This window comes from Lathamus discolor, chromosome 10, assembly GCF_037157495.1.
Source record: "Lathamus discolor isolate bLatDis1 chromosome 10, bLatDis1.hap1, whole genome shotgun sequence".
Classification (NCBI taxonomy): Eukaryota; Metazoa; Chordata; class Aves; order Psittaciformes; family Psittacidae; genus Lathamus; species Lathamus discolor.
The window spans coordinates 16,941,396-16,954,777 of record NC_088893.1 but is presented as its reverse complement, the minus strand read 5'-3'; the positions used below and the strand labels follow the sequence as shown (position 1 = coordinate 16,954,777).

The 13,382-nt window shown below is 45.9% G+C and overlaps 1 protein-coding gene across 3 annotated transcripts in view; it reads right to left on the bottom strand.

The window, feature by feature from the left end:
- The window catches only part of KLHL3 (kelch like family member 3), a 46,437-nt gene extending 37,345 nt beyond the window's left edge, over nucleotides 1-9,092 (bottom strand). Inside the window, exon 1 of one of the 3 annotated variants that reach the window (XM_065690789.1) lies at nucleotides 8,868-9,092. In XM_065690789.1, the coding sequence (XP_065546861.1) occupies nucleotides 8,868-8,980 (113 nt within the window). In that variant the 5' untranslated portion in view covers nucleotides 8,981-9,092. Of the gene's footprint in view, nucleotides 1-4,425; nucleotides 4,644-8,867 lie in introns of those variants that run through there. The other 2 variants (XM_065690787.1, XM_065690788.1) reach the window with 2 other exon arrangements.
- Nucleotides 9,093-13,382: the final 4,290 nt, after the last annotated feature.

The window sequence follows — 13,382 nt, the reverse complement described above, 5'->3', positions numbered from 1 at the left end:
TCTGAAAAACTAATGGCCAAGAGCCTTTAACTCATCTCTGAGTTGACTCAGCTTCCACAGAGCTGCCTCCCAGTAATGGGCAGAGAATGAGTTTATCTGTGAGAAAGATTTCACACCCCCAAGCCCGCACTGTCAGAGATCACCAACACATTTCCAATGGTGAAATGCAAGAACCCAAATGCTCCAAGAAAAATTCAACCTGCAAAAGCAAAAACTACCTCTGAGAAGACCAAAGCAGTGCATTGCAGAGTTTTCCCCCACAATACTATGAATTATTACAGTTATTATGCTGTTATTATATTAACAGAGCAAAGCAAAGGAGGAACAGGGTCCTCTGATCAAAGGTACCAGCTGACAACACCAGAGCTCCTGCACTCCATGACCAAGGAGACTTTCCCCCCAGCACCTTCACATTTGCCTGGCTGATGTCCTACCGCACCAGCAGGACGCTCAAGCAGGCTGCCACCAGCTATTTGTTCTATTCCTGGGCTATCCGAGGCCATGCACCGAGCAAATGGACAAATGATTTCATTTCCCTGGGCTAGATGAACATCCTCATTAGGGACACAGCAGGATTCTTCTAAAATAAGCAAAGAGGCTCTGCCTTTCAAAGAGCACCAACCCCATCACCACCTCCTGCACAGCCTTTAAATGCTGTCCCCCAGGAAGAACCCTGATTTGAGAGTCCCCAGTTAAGCCACAGAAGCTAATCACTGTTCAAACTATGTTCCTCCTCTCCAACACCCACTAGCAGGGCTCAGCTCACAGCTCCTGCCTGAGCATGGCCACATACCAACCAACAGAAAGGTATTTTAAACCCCATAACCCGTGGCTGTGCTGCATGCATGTACCAGCTATAAAGTTGGGTTGCCTTAGTTACCAGCAGTAATTACAGATGTCTTTGTAGATTACGTGAAAGAATAAAAGCCTTCCTTAGAGCTAAACTGTCCCCTGGCAAGATTATCGCTGTGCAGGGAGCTGGTAAACCCCGGGAACAAAAATCCCAGCTCTGACAAAACCAGTCCTACCACTGGCTTTATGCAAGCCAGGAGCTCACCCTAAAGAAGTGCCAGATCTCAAACCTGCTCTCTTTCAGTCCTTCTTACACTGGAGAGATGGTGGGACATGTCCAGCGCAGCCTCACGCCGATCAGCAACACTGGGGGGTCTCTGAGAGCTGCTCTCATCTCCTGACTGCACAGCACAGGCTGGGATCTGCTCTCCTGTCCCATCACAGGTCCCATCACACTGTCAGGGCTCAGTGACCTGCCGTCTCTCATCACAAGCCATCCAACACCTCCACGGGCAATTCATCTCCTTGTGTTGGTTTAAAAGTGACATGTTGACTGTAAATTCTCAAAGCAAATGGAGCTGCTTTGTGGAATATGTTACAATCATCACCCTTAAAATGTTAATGTGCAGTTTCTGAGAGGTTTGACATAGCTCTGATCTATAAATTTGCTAGATGCCCAATAGCATCTACTAGCGATCAAAACTTAAATGCTTCTACTAAAATAAATGGAGACTAAAATATTTGGCATTTGCAAATGAAAAATCATTTTACCTTAACTGGCACAATTCTCTGTTTAGAATCAATGGCCAAAATCATGGTGCAAATATATTATGCCCAACAGTTTCATTTCTCAAGTCAGGCAGGCACAGTAAGAAAGAGGTGTCAGTGTAATGGCTTCTTTACAAAAATCTCAGTTTCTGCATTTGCCTTTAGGTATAAACAGAGACAGTAAAAAAAACATGACTGAAGGAATCCAAAACCTGAGATGGATCTGGGGAGGATTTCAGTGAAATATATTCTCATTAAATGTATGGGAAGAAGCAGAATGGAAAGGATTATGGGCTTTTTAATAGCAATATGATTTGCCTATTTTGTTGACTTTTTTCAGTGCCTCCATCAACAGAGAGAGATCAGCTTAGAAAAACACACAATTGGTACACAACAGCCCCCAAAAAGGATATTCATATCAAAGGAGACCTCAGGGGAAAAGCAGACCTCAGGAACTACTGAGGGGAAAAGTCTCTGCTGACAATAATGGAAACAACACAAAATAACTCAAATACAAGAATACCATTTGCTTTCAAGGGCAAATATTGCATTTCTCAAACTCAAAATTAAAAGCACTTTAATTCTTTAAGCCCAAAAAATTGCATTCCAGGGTTGTTTTCCTATTGAAGCTCCAATATATCTTGCACATTCAGAATCAGAGCCCCACGCCTTATGTAATTTCTCTATAAAATGAAAGCCCTTATCAGCACAGTAAAAGGAAAACGGGATTCTGAAATGATTTCTTGCCATATGCGGATGTTTTAGGTTAAATTCCCCTTGCCCCCAGCTGCTGCTGCTGCCCATGTGCAGTGACATGGGTACATGATACCACTGAAGCACTTGGATGTGCAGGTTATCAGGATATTTGAGTCCAGGCAGGCTCAGGACCAGTGTCAGAGGTGATGTGAGCATCAATAACGTGTTCCTCACCCGCTACAAAAACAGGCAAAGCAATAACATTAAAAACCAGAGCGAATTGTGCTGTCGTGAAAGCCACAGAGTAAAATTTGTGGTTTAATCTGCATGACACACATCTGAGTTGAAATGTGAAGCAAAAGTACAAAACAAGAACAAAACCAGCCCACGGTGCTCACACATCAAGGTCGTTTTAACACCTCCTCCTCCCAGGCTTCTTCAGAGCAGACAAAGCAGCCCCAGCACAGAGCCACACAACGTGCCCTTTCGTACCACAAAGCAGGTGAGTATTTCCAGCCACTCTACTACTGCCCGCAACCAGTTCAGGGCCGCCTTCCCCTTCCCGAAAACTGGAAATACAAGCAGCAATTTGGGTAATCATTCCCCACTTCCAGAGGCAGAGAATGTGCTGATGGGGATGGTCCTTCATGTCCTAAAAACAGATGGTCTGGGGAAAAAGGATGAAGCAAAACAGTCCAGGTACTTTCCCAATGACTTTTTCCCACCTAAAGGCCTCCAGTCACAATGAGACCATTGCTGGTAACCAGAATATAAAGGTAATAAGTAATAGTGCCAGGGATGATCCCAGCCTGGGGCATCAAAACAGCCCTGCTCCACTTCCTCAAACACTAGGCTCATTTTTATGTATATATATATGTATATATATATAAAACAAGAAGGAAAATCCATTCCATGGGCTAGTATTGAGCATGACAAGATATAACTTGAAATTAATTGCTATCTGGATTAATATCCAGAGATGCCATTCACACCCTTATGGGAAGCAGAAGCCCTACAGTGTCATTTAAAGAGGGATACAGCAGGCTGAAAGCCTTATTTTGCACATGAAATACACAAACAATTCCAACCTTTGAGTCACGTAAGGGTAGAGAACTGCCCTTCGGAGCTTGGAAAGCAGCTCCCACTGGCTGCTGCCAGTGTTTTCCCTCAGCAGAGGGAACATTCCCAGAATTTGGAGGTTGACCCCTGCTTGATTTTCCAATGGATCATATTTAAACAAAACTTCTGCCAAGCCCTGGCCATTAGCACTACCAGCAGGTCGAGCCCCCTCTCTGTTCCCCCACCCCCTGCAAGGTCACCAGCACAAAAGGAAGCACTCGGCATATCCTGTTTTGTAAAGAAACACCAAAATCCCAAACCCAAGCCAGCTTCATGTTTAGTTTGATGCTGTATAAGCGAGAGAAAGGCTGCCCGACAGAGGGGAGGAAGAACGAAGGCAGAGCCGAAACACCCAATGTCCCTCTGGCATCTATAAAGTCCATGCATAACAATAACCTGTTTTACACATCAGGTAGACTCTGAGAGCCCTTCCGCACACAGCTTTTGGAGCTAAACAGCTGCCTTGAAGGGAATAAAGTCTATATGGCCCAGCTCCCATGCGAGGGAGACACGGGATCCCCTCCTGCCTGTTGTAGCACCCGCGTACAGCCTCCATGTACACAGACAGGTAAATCGACCCCTGAAGGCTTCACAGACGTTACCCGGTTTCATTCATGACTTAAAACCGCAGCAAGTATCAATGGGAATATCCCCAGCTGAAAGCCCAAGTCAGTTCCAGGTACACGCAAAGCAGATACAAGCCTTTGCGAGGCACGTCCTGTCGACCCTGCAGCGCACCAGACTGCAAACACCCCCCCGGAGCAGCCTCTCTCCCACCTCGCTATTCCCATCTAACACATCCAAAGGGAAAACCTCTCCGTTCCTCCGCTGTGCGGATACGGTTCGAAGCAGCCTGTCACCATGACAGTGCAACATCCAGCCATGGAAGGGCAGCGCGCACCGCTGAAGGTGCTTCTGCAAGCGGGCAGGAATGGGTCGGAGATGGAAGGGGGGGATCCCCGCAAGCCGCGTCCCTGGGAGCTCCATCGCCATCCCCAGGGAACGGCACCCCTCCGAGCCGCGGACACAAAGCCCCGCCGCGGTACCCACCTCTCCTCCTCCATCGTGCGGCGCGGAGGGGCCAGGGCCCGGGCCGGGCGGCGGGGCAGGCTCAGCGCTCCGGGCCCCGCATGGCTGCGAGCGGCCGCCCCGCCCCGGGCCGCTTACTGCGGGAGCGGAGCGCTGCGATCCCGGCGCGCCCCGCCGCAGCCACCGCCACCAGCGCCGCTGCAGCCGCACCGCCCCCCGCCGCCGCGCAGCCGCCTCCCCCGGCGAGTTGCGATCGTCTCCGAGCAACGGCAGCGGCGGAGGGAAGGGAGGGAGGACTGGGCTGGACGCTCCGCGCAGCCCGGCCCGGCCCCCAGAGCGCCCTCCCGGGCCCGGCTCCTGTTAACGCCGCGGGCACGACCCCGGCTGCGGCAGCGGGGGACAAAACGGGTCAAAGCACCGCCCCGAGCCCTCCTAGCGAGGGACACAGCGGGAACACACCGGGCAGCGCCACGGGACAGAGCTGGCACCGGGGGAGCAGCTCTGGTCCTTCCAGCACACATCCGTCCATCCACAGAATCAACCCGGTTGGAAAACACCTTTAACATCAAGCTAATACATCAAGTCCAACCGCTCCCCAGTGCTGCCAAGGCCATCACTAACCCATGTCACTACGGACCTCGTCTACACACTTTTTGAACACTTCCAGGGATGGTGACTCCACCACTGCCCTGGGCAGCCTGTTCCAGTACGTATGTTCCAATACTTGAGCACCCCTTGGTGAAGACATTTTTCCTACTATCCAATCTAAACCTCCCCTGGTGCAGCTCGGGGCCATTTCCTCTTGTCCTATCACTTGTTACTTGGGAGAAGAGACCAACCCTACCTCACTACAACCTCCTTTCAGGTAGTTGAAGACCTTCTTTTCTCCAGGTTAAACACCCACAGTTCCCACAGCCGTTCCTCATCACACTTGCTCTCCAGACCCATCCATCCATCTTTCTGCTGTTGATCTCATCCTTAAACCAGTGCCATCTCCTCCTCAACTCAAGAGCTGGCCTCTGTGGAGATGGTGGATGAGCTGAATGGCCCATAATGATTTCACGTCTTGGATAGGATTTTAGCAGACCGAAAAACTCCAGTCAAGCCCATGCACAGGGCAGCAGGAGGAGAAGGTTGGTGATGCTTGGACCTGCTGAAGGTCCCAGCCACACCAAGGTTTCCCTAGTCCCACTGCAGAAAGTAGGATCTAGCCTCTAGTTCCCCAATTGATAAAAATCTTGCTGTCCTTCTGTGTAATCCGTTTAGGACAAACACATGCTGGGTCCTTCTAAACTGCAGGTGCTCTTTAGCCTGAAGCACTGGATTAAACCACATTTGCCATTTTTACTCTAATTGATACAAATACAGGCACTGCTACATAAATCTACTTTTTTCCCCTCATTTTTGTCCTGGGTATCAGTGGTGACAATCTAACAGATGCTGCTGCACCTTCCACATCTGGGTTTCAAAAGCTCATTGAGAATCTTAATAGTCATCACCCCATTCCTCAGGCAAGGAAGCTTAACGCACCTGGAACTTAAAGGACTTTATCAAAGTCCATAGGGATGGAGAGTGGAGAGTCCTGCTGTTGTTCAAACACCGTTTAGGAGCCTCCCCGTAAGCAGAAGAAATACAGATAAAGCTGTGAAGTCAAACCTCACACAGGATTCAGCCAAAATGACTGCATTTTCCTTTTGGGAATCCTGTTAAACGATCAGTTTAAGACATCCAGATCCTCAAGTAGTTCCCCAGTCTCCATTCAGTCATCTCTTAATGCACAACATGCAAACGGCAAGACGCAAGTGTTCAAACCAAAGAAAAACTATTAAAAATAGTAGAATTCACCTAGAAAATGAGGGCTAGAGCTCGTTTCCACTGAGTACGCCCTCCAGGAAACATAAGTCCAGATACAAGAGCAGGTCCTGACACAACCAGCAACACCGTCTTACATGCTTCACCCCACCAGCACATGTACCACTGGATTCCATAAATGCCAATAGCAGCCATGGAAAGGTAAATCCCAGGGTCAGATGAGCCAACCAGTCAATAGTCCTTGCTGGAATAGGACAAAAGCATCTTTCGGTAATCAGAGATTATCTTTATAGCAGCCTTGCAAACTCATCATGATTGTGTAACAACCCCAGTGCAAGAATTCCTTGCTTGTTTTTAAATGCAAGGATTGGTATCTTGGAAAAGCATCCAGCTAAAAGGAATTAGTAACACCTGATGGAAGCAATTTTTCCAGTCTCTTTCAAAAATGCCTAGTACCGAGCAGCCCCAAATTCCTCCTGCATCTACTCTGCCTTCAATCACTGACAGACATAGAACCAATATTCAGAGTGGAAAGGTGCACAGAACACCCCTTCCTGCCAGTACCACCAGCCCTTGACCCAGCAAAACCCTTCCAGACTCCTGTGACAACCTTCAGATCTACCATGAAAGACCAAACCCCAACTCTACGAGCTGTAGGGAGAGGAGAAATCAAAGCACTGCCAATGTCCCTACAACTGCAAGGAATTTCTTCAATAAAAATGCCAGTAAAGGAAGGAATTTAAACAATCCCTGCCAATCTGATCCAAAACTCTCTCCTAGCCTGAAGTCCAGCTGCTGATTTAACCCTGAGGTTGTAAGTAAAGCACATTGAGTGCTTCTGAGGACTTAATTCTGTGAAGAGCACCGATGCACCCGGACAACACACTGTCAACCTCCACAGCTTCAGCAGTAACCAGAAAAATACATCTTTGAGTGACCAACCTGACGTAGCCTTGAAGCTGGTCCTGCTTTGTTTGTGTTTGAACCAGATCACCTCCAGGAGTCTCTTCCAACTAAACTTGTTCTGCGATTCTAATAAATAAATATTCATTTAGATAGATCTCTATTTACACAATGTTTTCTGGGGAAAGCTCCACTAAAGCAATTAATGTAAGAAAACCAGTGAAATGTATCAACTGAAATAGATGTCTTGGTATCTCAGTGGCTAACTGGAGGCACTTATAGGTAGTACTCAGGTACTGCTCTCTCAGCAGACCCACAGCACAAGGTGCCTTGGCAGAGAAGTCCTGAAGGTATCTGCTGCCCAACCACTGCTAGGATTTAGAGCATGCCATATTGCTTTCACTTGACAAAATCAAAACAGCAGCTAAAGTTTAGCTACTGAAGCAACTCACAGGGATCCAAGTTACTACAAGGCTCAGAAGGAAGCTCTAGGAGACCTTGTAGGTAGGGATCTTCCCAGAGCTGGAATCAGTGATGTTTTGGCAGCTGAAGCTTAAGAAGTAAGAGACTCCACTGAAGCACTGCTTTCTGAAGTGTGTGGTTTGTAGAGGAGAGCGGGCCGGAGCCCCAACCCAACACTCTACCCCACTCTACCCCCACTACTGGCCCCACTAGGGCCCAGCTCTGCAGGCTGAGATGCTGCAGAAGCTAGCGGCACCTCCAGCCTCTGGGGCTGTTGCCCTCTGCTGGTACACATCCCACTTCCACACATCTGCTGGAGTTCATGAAATACGTTTTCCTTTAATCTCTAACACCACCTTTCCTATAAAAATAATGGGTTTACCTCAAATTTCATAACGTTACCACCTTTAGAATAACACCACCTGGCCATCTGCACCCCAGCCATCCTACTGCTCCCCTACACATCAGTGACAGAGCAGCTGAAGATGTTCTTCCTGCTCCTCCTCTTATTCTGTAGCACAAGCAATTGATAACACCCGCAGCCAGCCATGTCAGCAGCACAGATTTCCTGACCTGCACTCATACTACATTTTCATCAGAAACTTGCTGGGAGATTTTATGGTTTGGAATTTCTCAAAAGGCAAAATTAACGTTCAGGAAGAGAGCTGTGAAACCAACTGCTGTGGGCACTGGAACAATGGTAAAGGCCAGTGCTCAGATGCCTTAAATACTCCCAAGTCCCTCTGCCTCATGAGTCCTTAGTTTTGCCTCCCATTTCTGCACCTCCTGGAAGCGTACAGTTCTTGCTGTAGGCTCAACACATGGACTTGAGAAAAAGTTTCGGTTATGGTCCAAAAAAGTGGGAAATTTTACATTGCTTAAGTGTTAAAATAGCATTTTAATGTGATTCTTTGTCTTTATATCTCTTAATGCTTCCACTATTACCTTCTATAATAGGGCACAACTATCCATATGCTTCATAAAGATGTTGTACAGCTTAATAGCTGTATAGTGTTACTCTGAGAGACCAGCATAAACCAATCTATTCCCACACAGGATCTCACCACCTCAGTCCAAGCCTCTTTACTATTACTCCTTGTACACTCATTGCCTCACTTGCTCCTTGAAAGCTTTTAAAACATTCCATGTTTTGTTCTCTGCAAAAGAAACACCGTCCATCACCCTGGTATCGCAACACTACATGCTGCAACATTAAGGCAAATGAGTAAATCGTACAGCTGCCACACAAAAATTCAGGCAAGATAGTTTCTGCACTCATATTTTACCTGAGCAGAAAAGCTGGCTCATGCAGCAAGTCTTCCTTGCAGATAACAGGTTGTCCTTCATTATCCAGCTTGGTATTTTCTGGGCAAACACCTTTTTTCTCCTCAATCTTCATAGCATATTCAGAGTGGGAACTGTACGTCAGGGGCTCAGCTCGGGTTTCTCTTCACTTACTGGACTTTTGGGGTGTGCTTTTCAGAGCTCAGCTTTCCCTTTCTCTCCATGCAGAAGTGCACCCTGTAGTGGGGGGAGAAAACACGCTTTGAGAAGGCATCAGAGAGCATGTGGCACCAGCTCATTGCAACACTTCTGGCCTTTGGAAGAAGCCCAGTTCTTCCTTTCCCAATCTTCCCTCCAAAGGCGATGTTTCCCAACTCCCTTCCAGCGCACCAAAAACAAGAGCTCCCCGTTGCCACCAGCTACACACAAACCTAACATTTCCAAAACACACATGGTACGGATCCACCACCAAGCTCATGCCTCGAAGAGGCTTTAAAAGTAAAGCAGGAGCCCAGGTTCTACCTGGTTCTGGGTGAGTAAAAGAAAACTCCAATAGCAACTTCTAAATGATATAATTACAGAAAAAATCACTTGCCTGCAATTAAAATTGCAGAAAATAATGGACCAGTGATCCTAAACAGGAAAGGGCACAGTGATTTGCTCATGGCTACTTCCTGCAAAGGCTTGAAACCCCCTGGGGATCTCTTTCAGGAGATTACATACATCTCCATGCAAATAACAGTAGAAAGTGAGCATTAATGGGCTGGCAGAACACACTTTGCTAAATATCCTACGTAAGAGGCATTAGCAGTTACAACTACAACCACACTATCCTGTAGTGATCTCAGGGGTCCTGCAAGTCCTGAACTTGCAATCAGACAGGGCTCAGAGCAGCTCCCTTCCAATAAACGAAGCATCATTATTCCAACACTGGTGGGAAGCATACAATCAAGGAAGCCCAAATGAAACCACACAGTGATGGACTTTGGCCAAATTTGTTACCTAGTGAGGTTGATTCACCACTCTGCAACCCAGCCAGGGAGCAGTCAGTGAGCCCAAATCCAGAGGACATCCCTTTTGAGGAGGGAGAGGATCTGGAGGATGGAATGCGAATAAACTCTTTCAAAACAGAGCTGACAGGGCTGTGATTATATCCAACAGCCAGGTAAGCACAGCCTCCCCTCAGGGCCATGCCCTGCCCATGTTGTTGTAAGTTGTTCATCAGGGTGTGTGGCTGGGAGAGGGAAGCCTTCCACTGAAACTGTTAGCATGAACTAAAGAAAACAAGATATTGATCCAAAGAAAAAGAGAACAAGCAAAAAGAGTTTGCAGCCCCAAACCCTACTTGCACATTTCATCCAGCATTGCTTTAATTCAAGTCTATGCTGGAAATAGGGACTGGACTCCTGATCTTCCTTCTTCCCAGTCAGTGCCTGCAGTGACTGTGCTCCCTTCAGGATCTTGTGGAAAGCAAAAGCCCATTGTAAATCCACAGAAAGCAAGACTTACGGAAACGAAGAAGAGACTGAGATGACATTTATCCTTTCTATTGTCTAGATTACAGACTAACACTGGATTTTCAGACGTCTTTCACTTCAAAACAGCATTCCCAATGAAAACAGGGTTTCTGGGAGACAAACTACTTGGCAAATCCATGCTATACAGTAGCATTTGAATAACTGAAGTATTTTCATACCCTTTCTGCTTCTAAGGAATTGTTCTGCGATGTTCATCAGTGATTTGTACTTTGATGGTAGTGAGCAAATGTGCATCTTGACACATTTCCAGACAGAAACTTAATCTCTTTCTAAATTGGCATCGATTCCTTACTGCATTACACATGGAGGGTAACTATTTATAGTAGTTTAATGAATGGAATATGTATCAAAATTATATATAGCAAGTGGAGTTTGGGATTTTTGATGGGGTTTTTCTTGAGGAAGAGCTGTTTTTTCGAAATCTGTGTATTTTCCATTTGTGAAAGCATTCAGGAATGGAACTGTGTGCACCAAGCTAAGAGGGTTAATATCCAGCTGCCTCACACAGATGGCATTATTAGTCTGACTGGGCCTGACACCTAGTTTTCAAAGTTAAGGAGCTTTGGTGACTTGGACGGCTGACAATCTGAGAATAGCCAGTGCTCTAAGCTTGATGCTCTCTGTAACAGCACTAGGCAATACCACAGCTTTGCCTAGCAGACTTTTAACCAAAACACAAGTGACACTGAGAAGGTACTTGGGAAAACGCTGTTACACCTTTTAGCTCAGGGCTCCTACTGCAAAGGCTGAACCAAGGGCAGAGAACAGTGCCTGAACTTTATTTTTTCTGCCTTTTTTTTTTTTTGCTACAGCCTTTCCAACTGTTCAGACTATTCAGTAGATAGGAGAACTATAGGAAATACAAGAATCTGAGAAATGTTTCTTCTGCACCAAACTACAGCTTTGCAGCCCTTCCTCTTTCAGTGTTCCCACTATCTATTTTCCCCATGAGATGGGTTAGAGGTTTTTAAGGGGAATATAGATATGATTAAAACAGTTTGGGAGCCATATGAAAAAAAGAGTATCAGTTCAAATGTGATGATGTATTTCCTTCCCTTTATATATAATAGAAATGGAGTTCTGGAAGAAAAGGTGGCAAAAAGACTAGGATTTGTCAAAGGGACGTCAAGGAGGAGTGCACCCAACTCCATCAGCCCTTTCCAAGTCCTAGTATAGAGGTAAATGATAGAAAATTCCTAGGTAAACATATATAGCAGAGACTTTCATCTCGGTACAAGAAATTCGCACCTGACACCCATCAATAATAGTACTTTTGTTACAGTACAAATAAATGATCATTGAAATGGAAGTGAAGGTATGTGTGCACATACACACACACACACCAGAAGAAACATAGTAATGCTTCAACAGGAGACCTAGAAAAAGCCCATTAACAAAAGCAAACAGTGCTTGTTGAGGCTGGCTCTGAACTCCTTGCAGTGTGCTTGCATTGTGAAACACGTTTCAAAGAGAAGCAGGAATGGAACTGTTTTATTCGTTTAAGAAGAAACAAGTAACAAGCAGAAAGCTCATCTTTAAGGGGTGCACACACCAGATCACAGCATCAGTTATGCCACAAATATTAAACAACCTGTTGTTTTGTACATCACACCTCTGGCTAAGGTGAAAGAGTGAATTTTGGGGGGTTATGCTTTCAAACACCTAATATTAATCCAAGATGTTTGAAAAAACTTACTGGAAATGCCATCTTCATATTAAGCTGCATAGGAACTAGAGGTCCATAACAAGGCATACCACATAAACATGGTAAAAACTGTTGGTTATGTGATAAACACTAATCCATAATAGCTACAACAGGACAAACAACCCCTTTTAAACAGTTTGGATAAGCCACCTTCTGTTAGAAAACCAACATCTCACGGACTGTAGGAGCCAGATCCCGTTCTCACAAAGCACACCACGTTTGTGCATATTGTGTGCCTATCAGGAGGGTGCTCTCCAGTTTTAATGTATAGAGATTAACAATTTAAACCAACCTTGTATTTCAGGAAGAACACTGAGGTATGTATTACAAAGAATCTGTTCTATTTTCAGACTTGAAGGGGAGGTTGGGGTCCCCAGCACCACTCCAGCTCAGACCCTTTTCAGCAGTAACAGGAATGCCAATAGAGTGTGACAATAGTATCAGCTGACACATCAGGATAATAAACCTGTGTTCTGCCCTATACTATCCACTTAGGTCTTGCAATGCTAAATGAAAGCAAAATTTGCTTTGCAGAAGGGGATCCAAGAGGGAGGAGGAAGAACACCATAAAGCATCTGAGGACTTGAATTACATCTTTAACCATCTCCAGTATTTCAGCTTCACTGATGGTGAAGCCTAAACACAAAGTGTCTGACAGCACAGCTCAAGCACAGCTCCAGTCAGCACCGCTGCTTCACACCACGCTGGCCTCCCGCACATCTGAACTCCTGTGCGTAGACCCAGCACTACAGCTGCATCACTGACAACTATTTCAACACCCAAAACAAACCCTACAGCTTGCTCAATTCTGGAGGGTAAAGACTGTCCGCACAAGCCTGCGGGGTAAGGCGCAGCTTATTTTGCAAGTCTGCCACAGCTGTAATACAATGACCCACTGAGATTGACTGTGGTTGAAGCTGTTTGAGCTGTTACTGCTGTTCTGAACTACCTTCTCATCCCCTAACATTAAAACGAGAGGTGCAGCCACTGATATGTACTGGTATCAATTAATTACATGTACAGGTGTGTTCAGCATGTTTCTTTGTAATGCAGTAGCCATCAGGATGATAAAAAGTGGATGTTAGGCTAGTTTTATTAGCCAAATAAAATTTACAAGTCGCACAAAGAGCAGAATCAAGAACAAATTAAGAGTAGACATGAACACCCGTTACTGTTAAACAATTGTGCACATCACAACTCACGAGATAAGCTGCAATACTACAGTCTCTGAAAAGCTTTGGTTTGGGGAATTTCCTCTTGCTCACAGATTATAA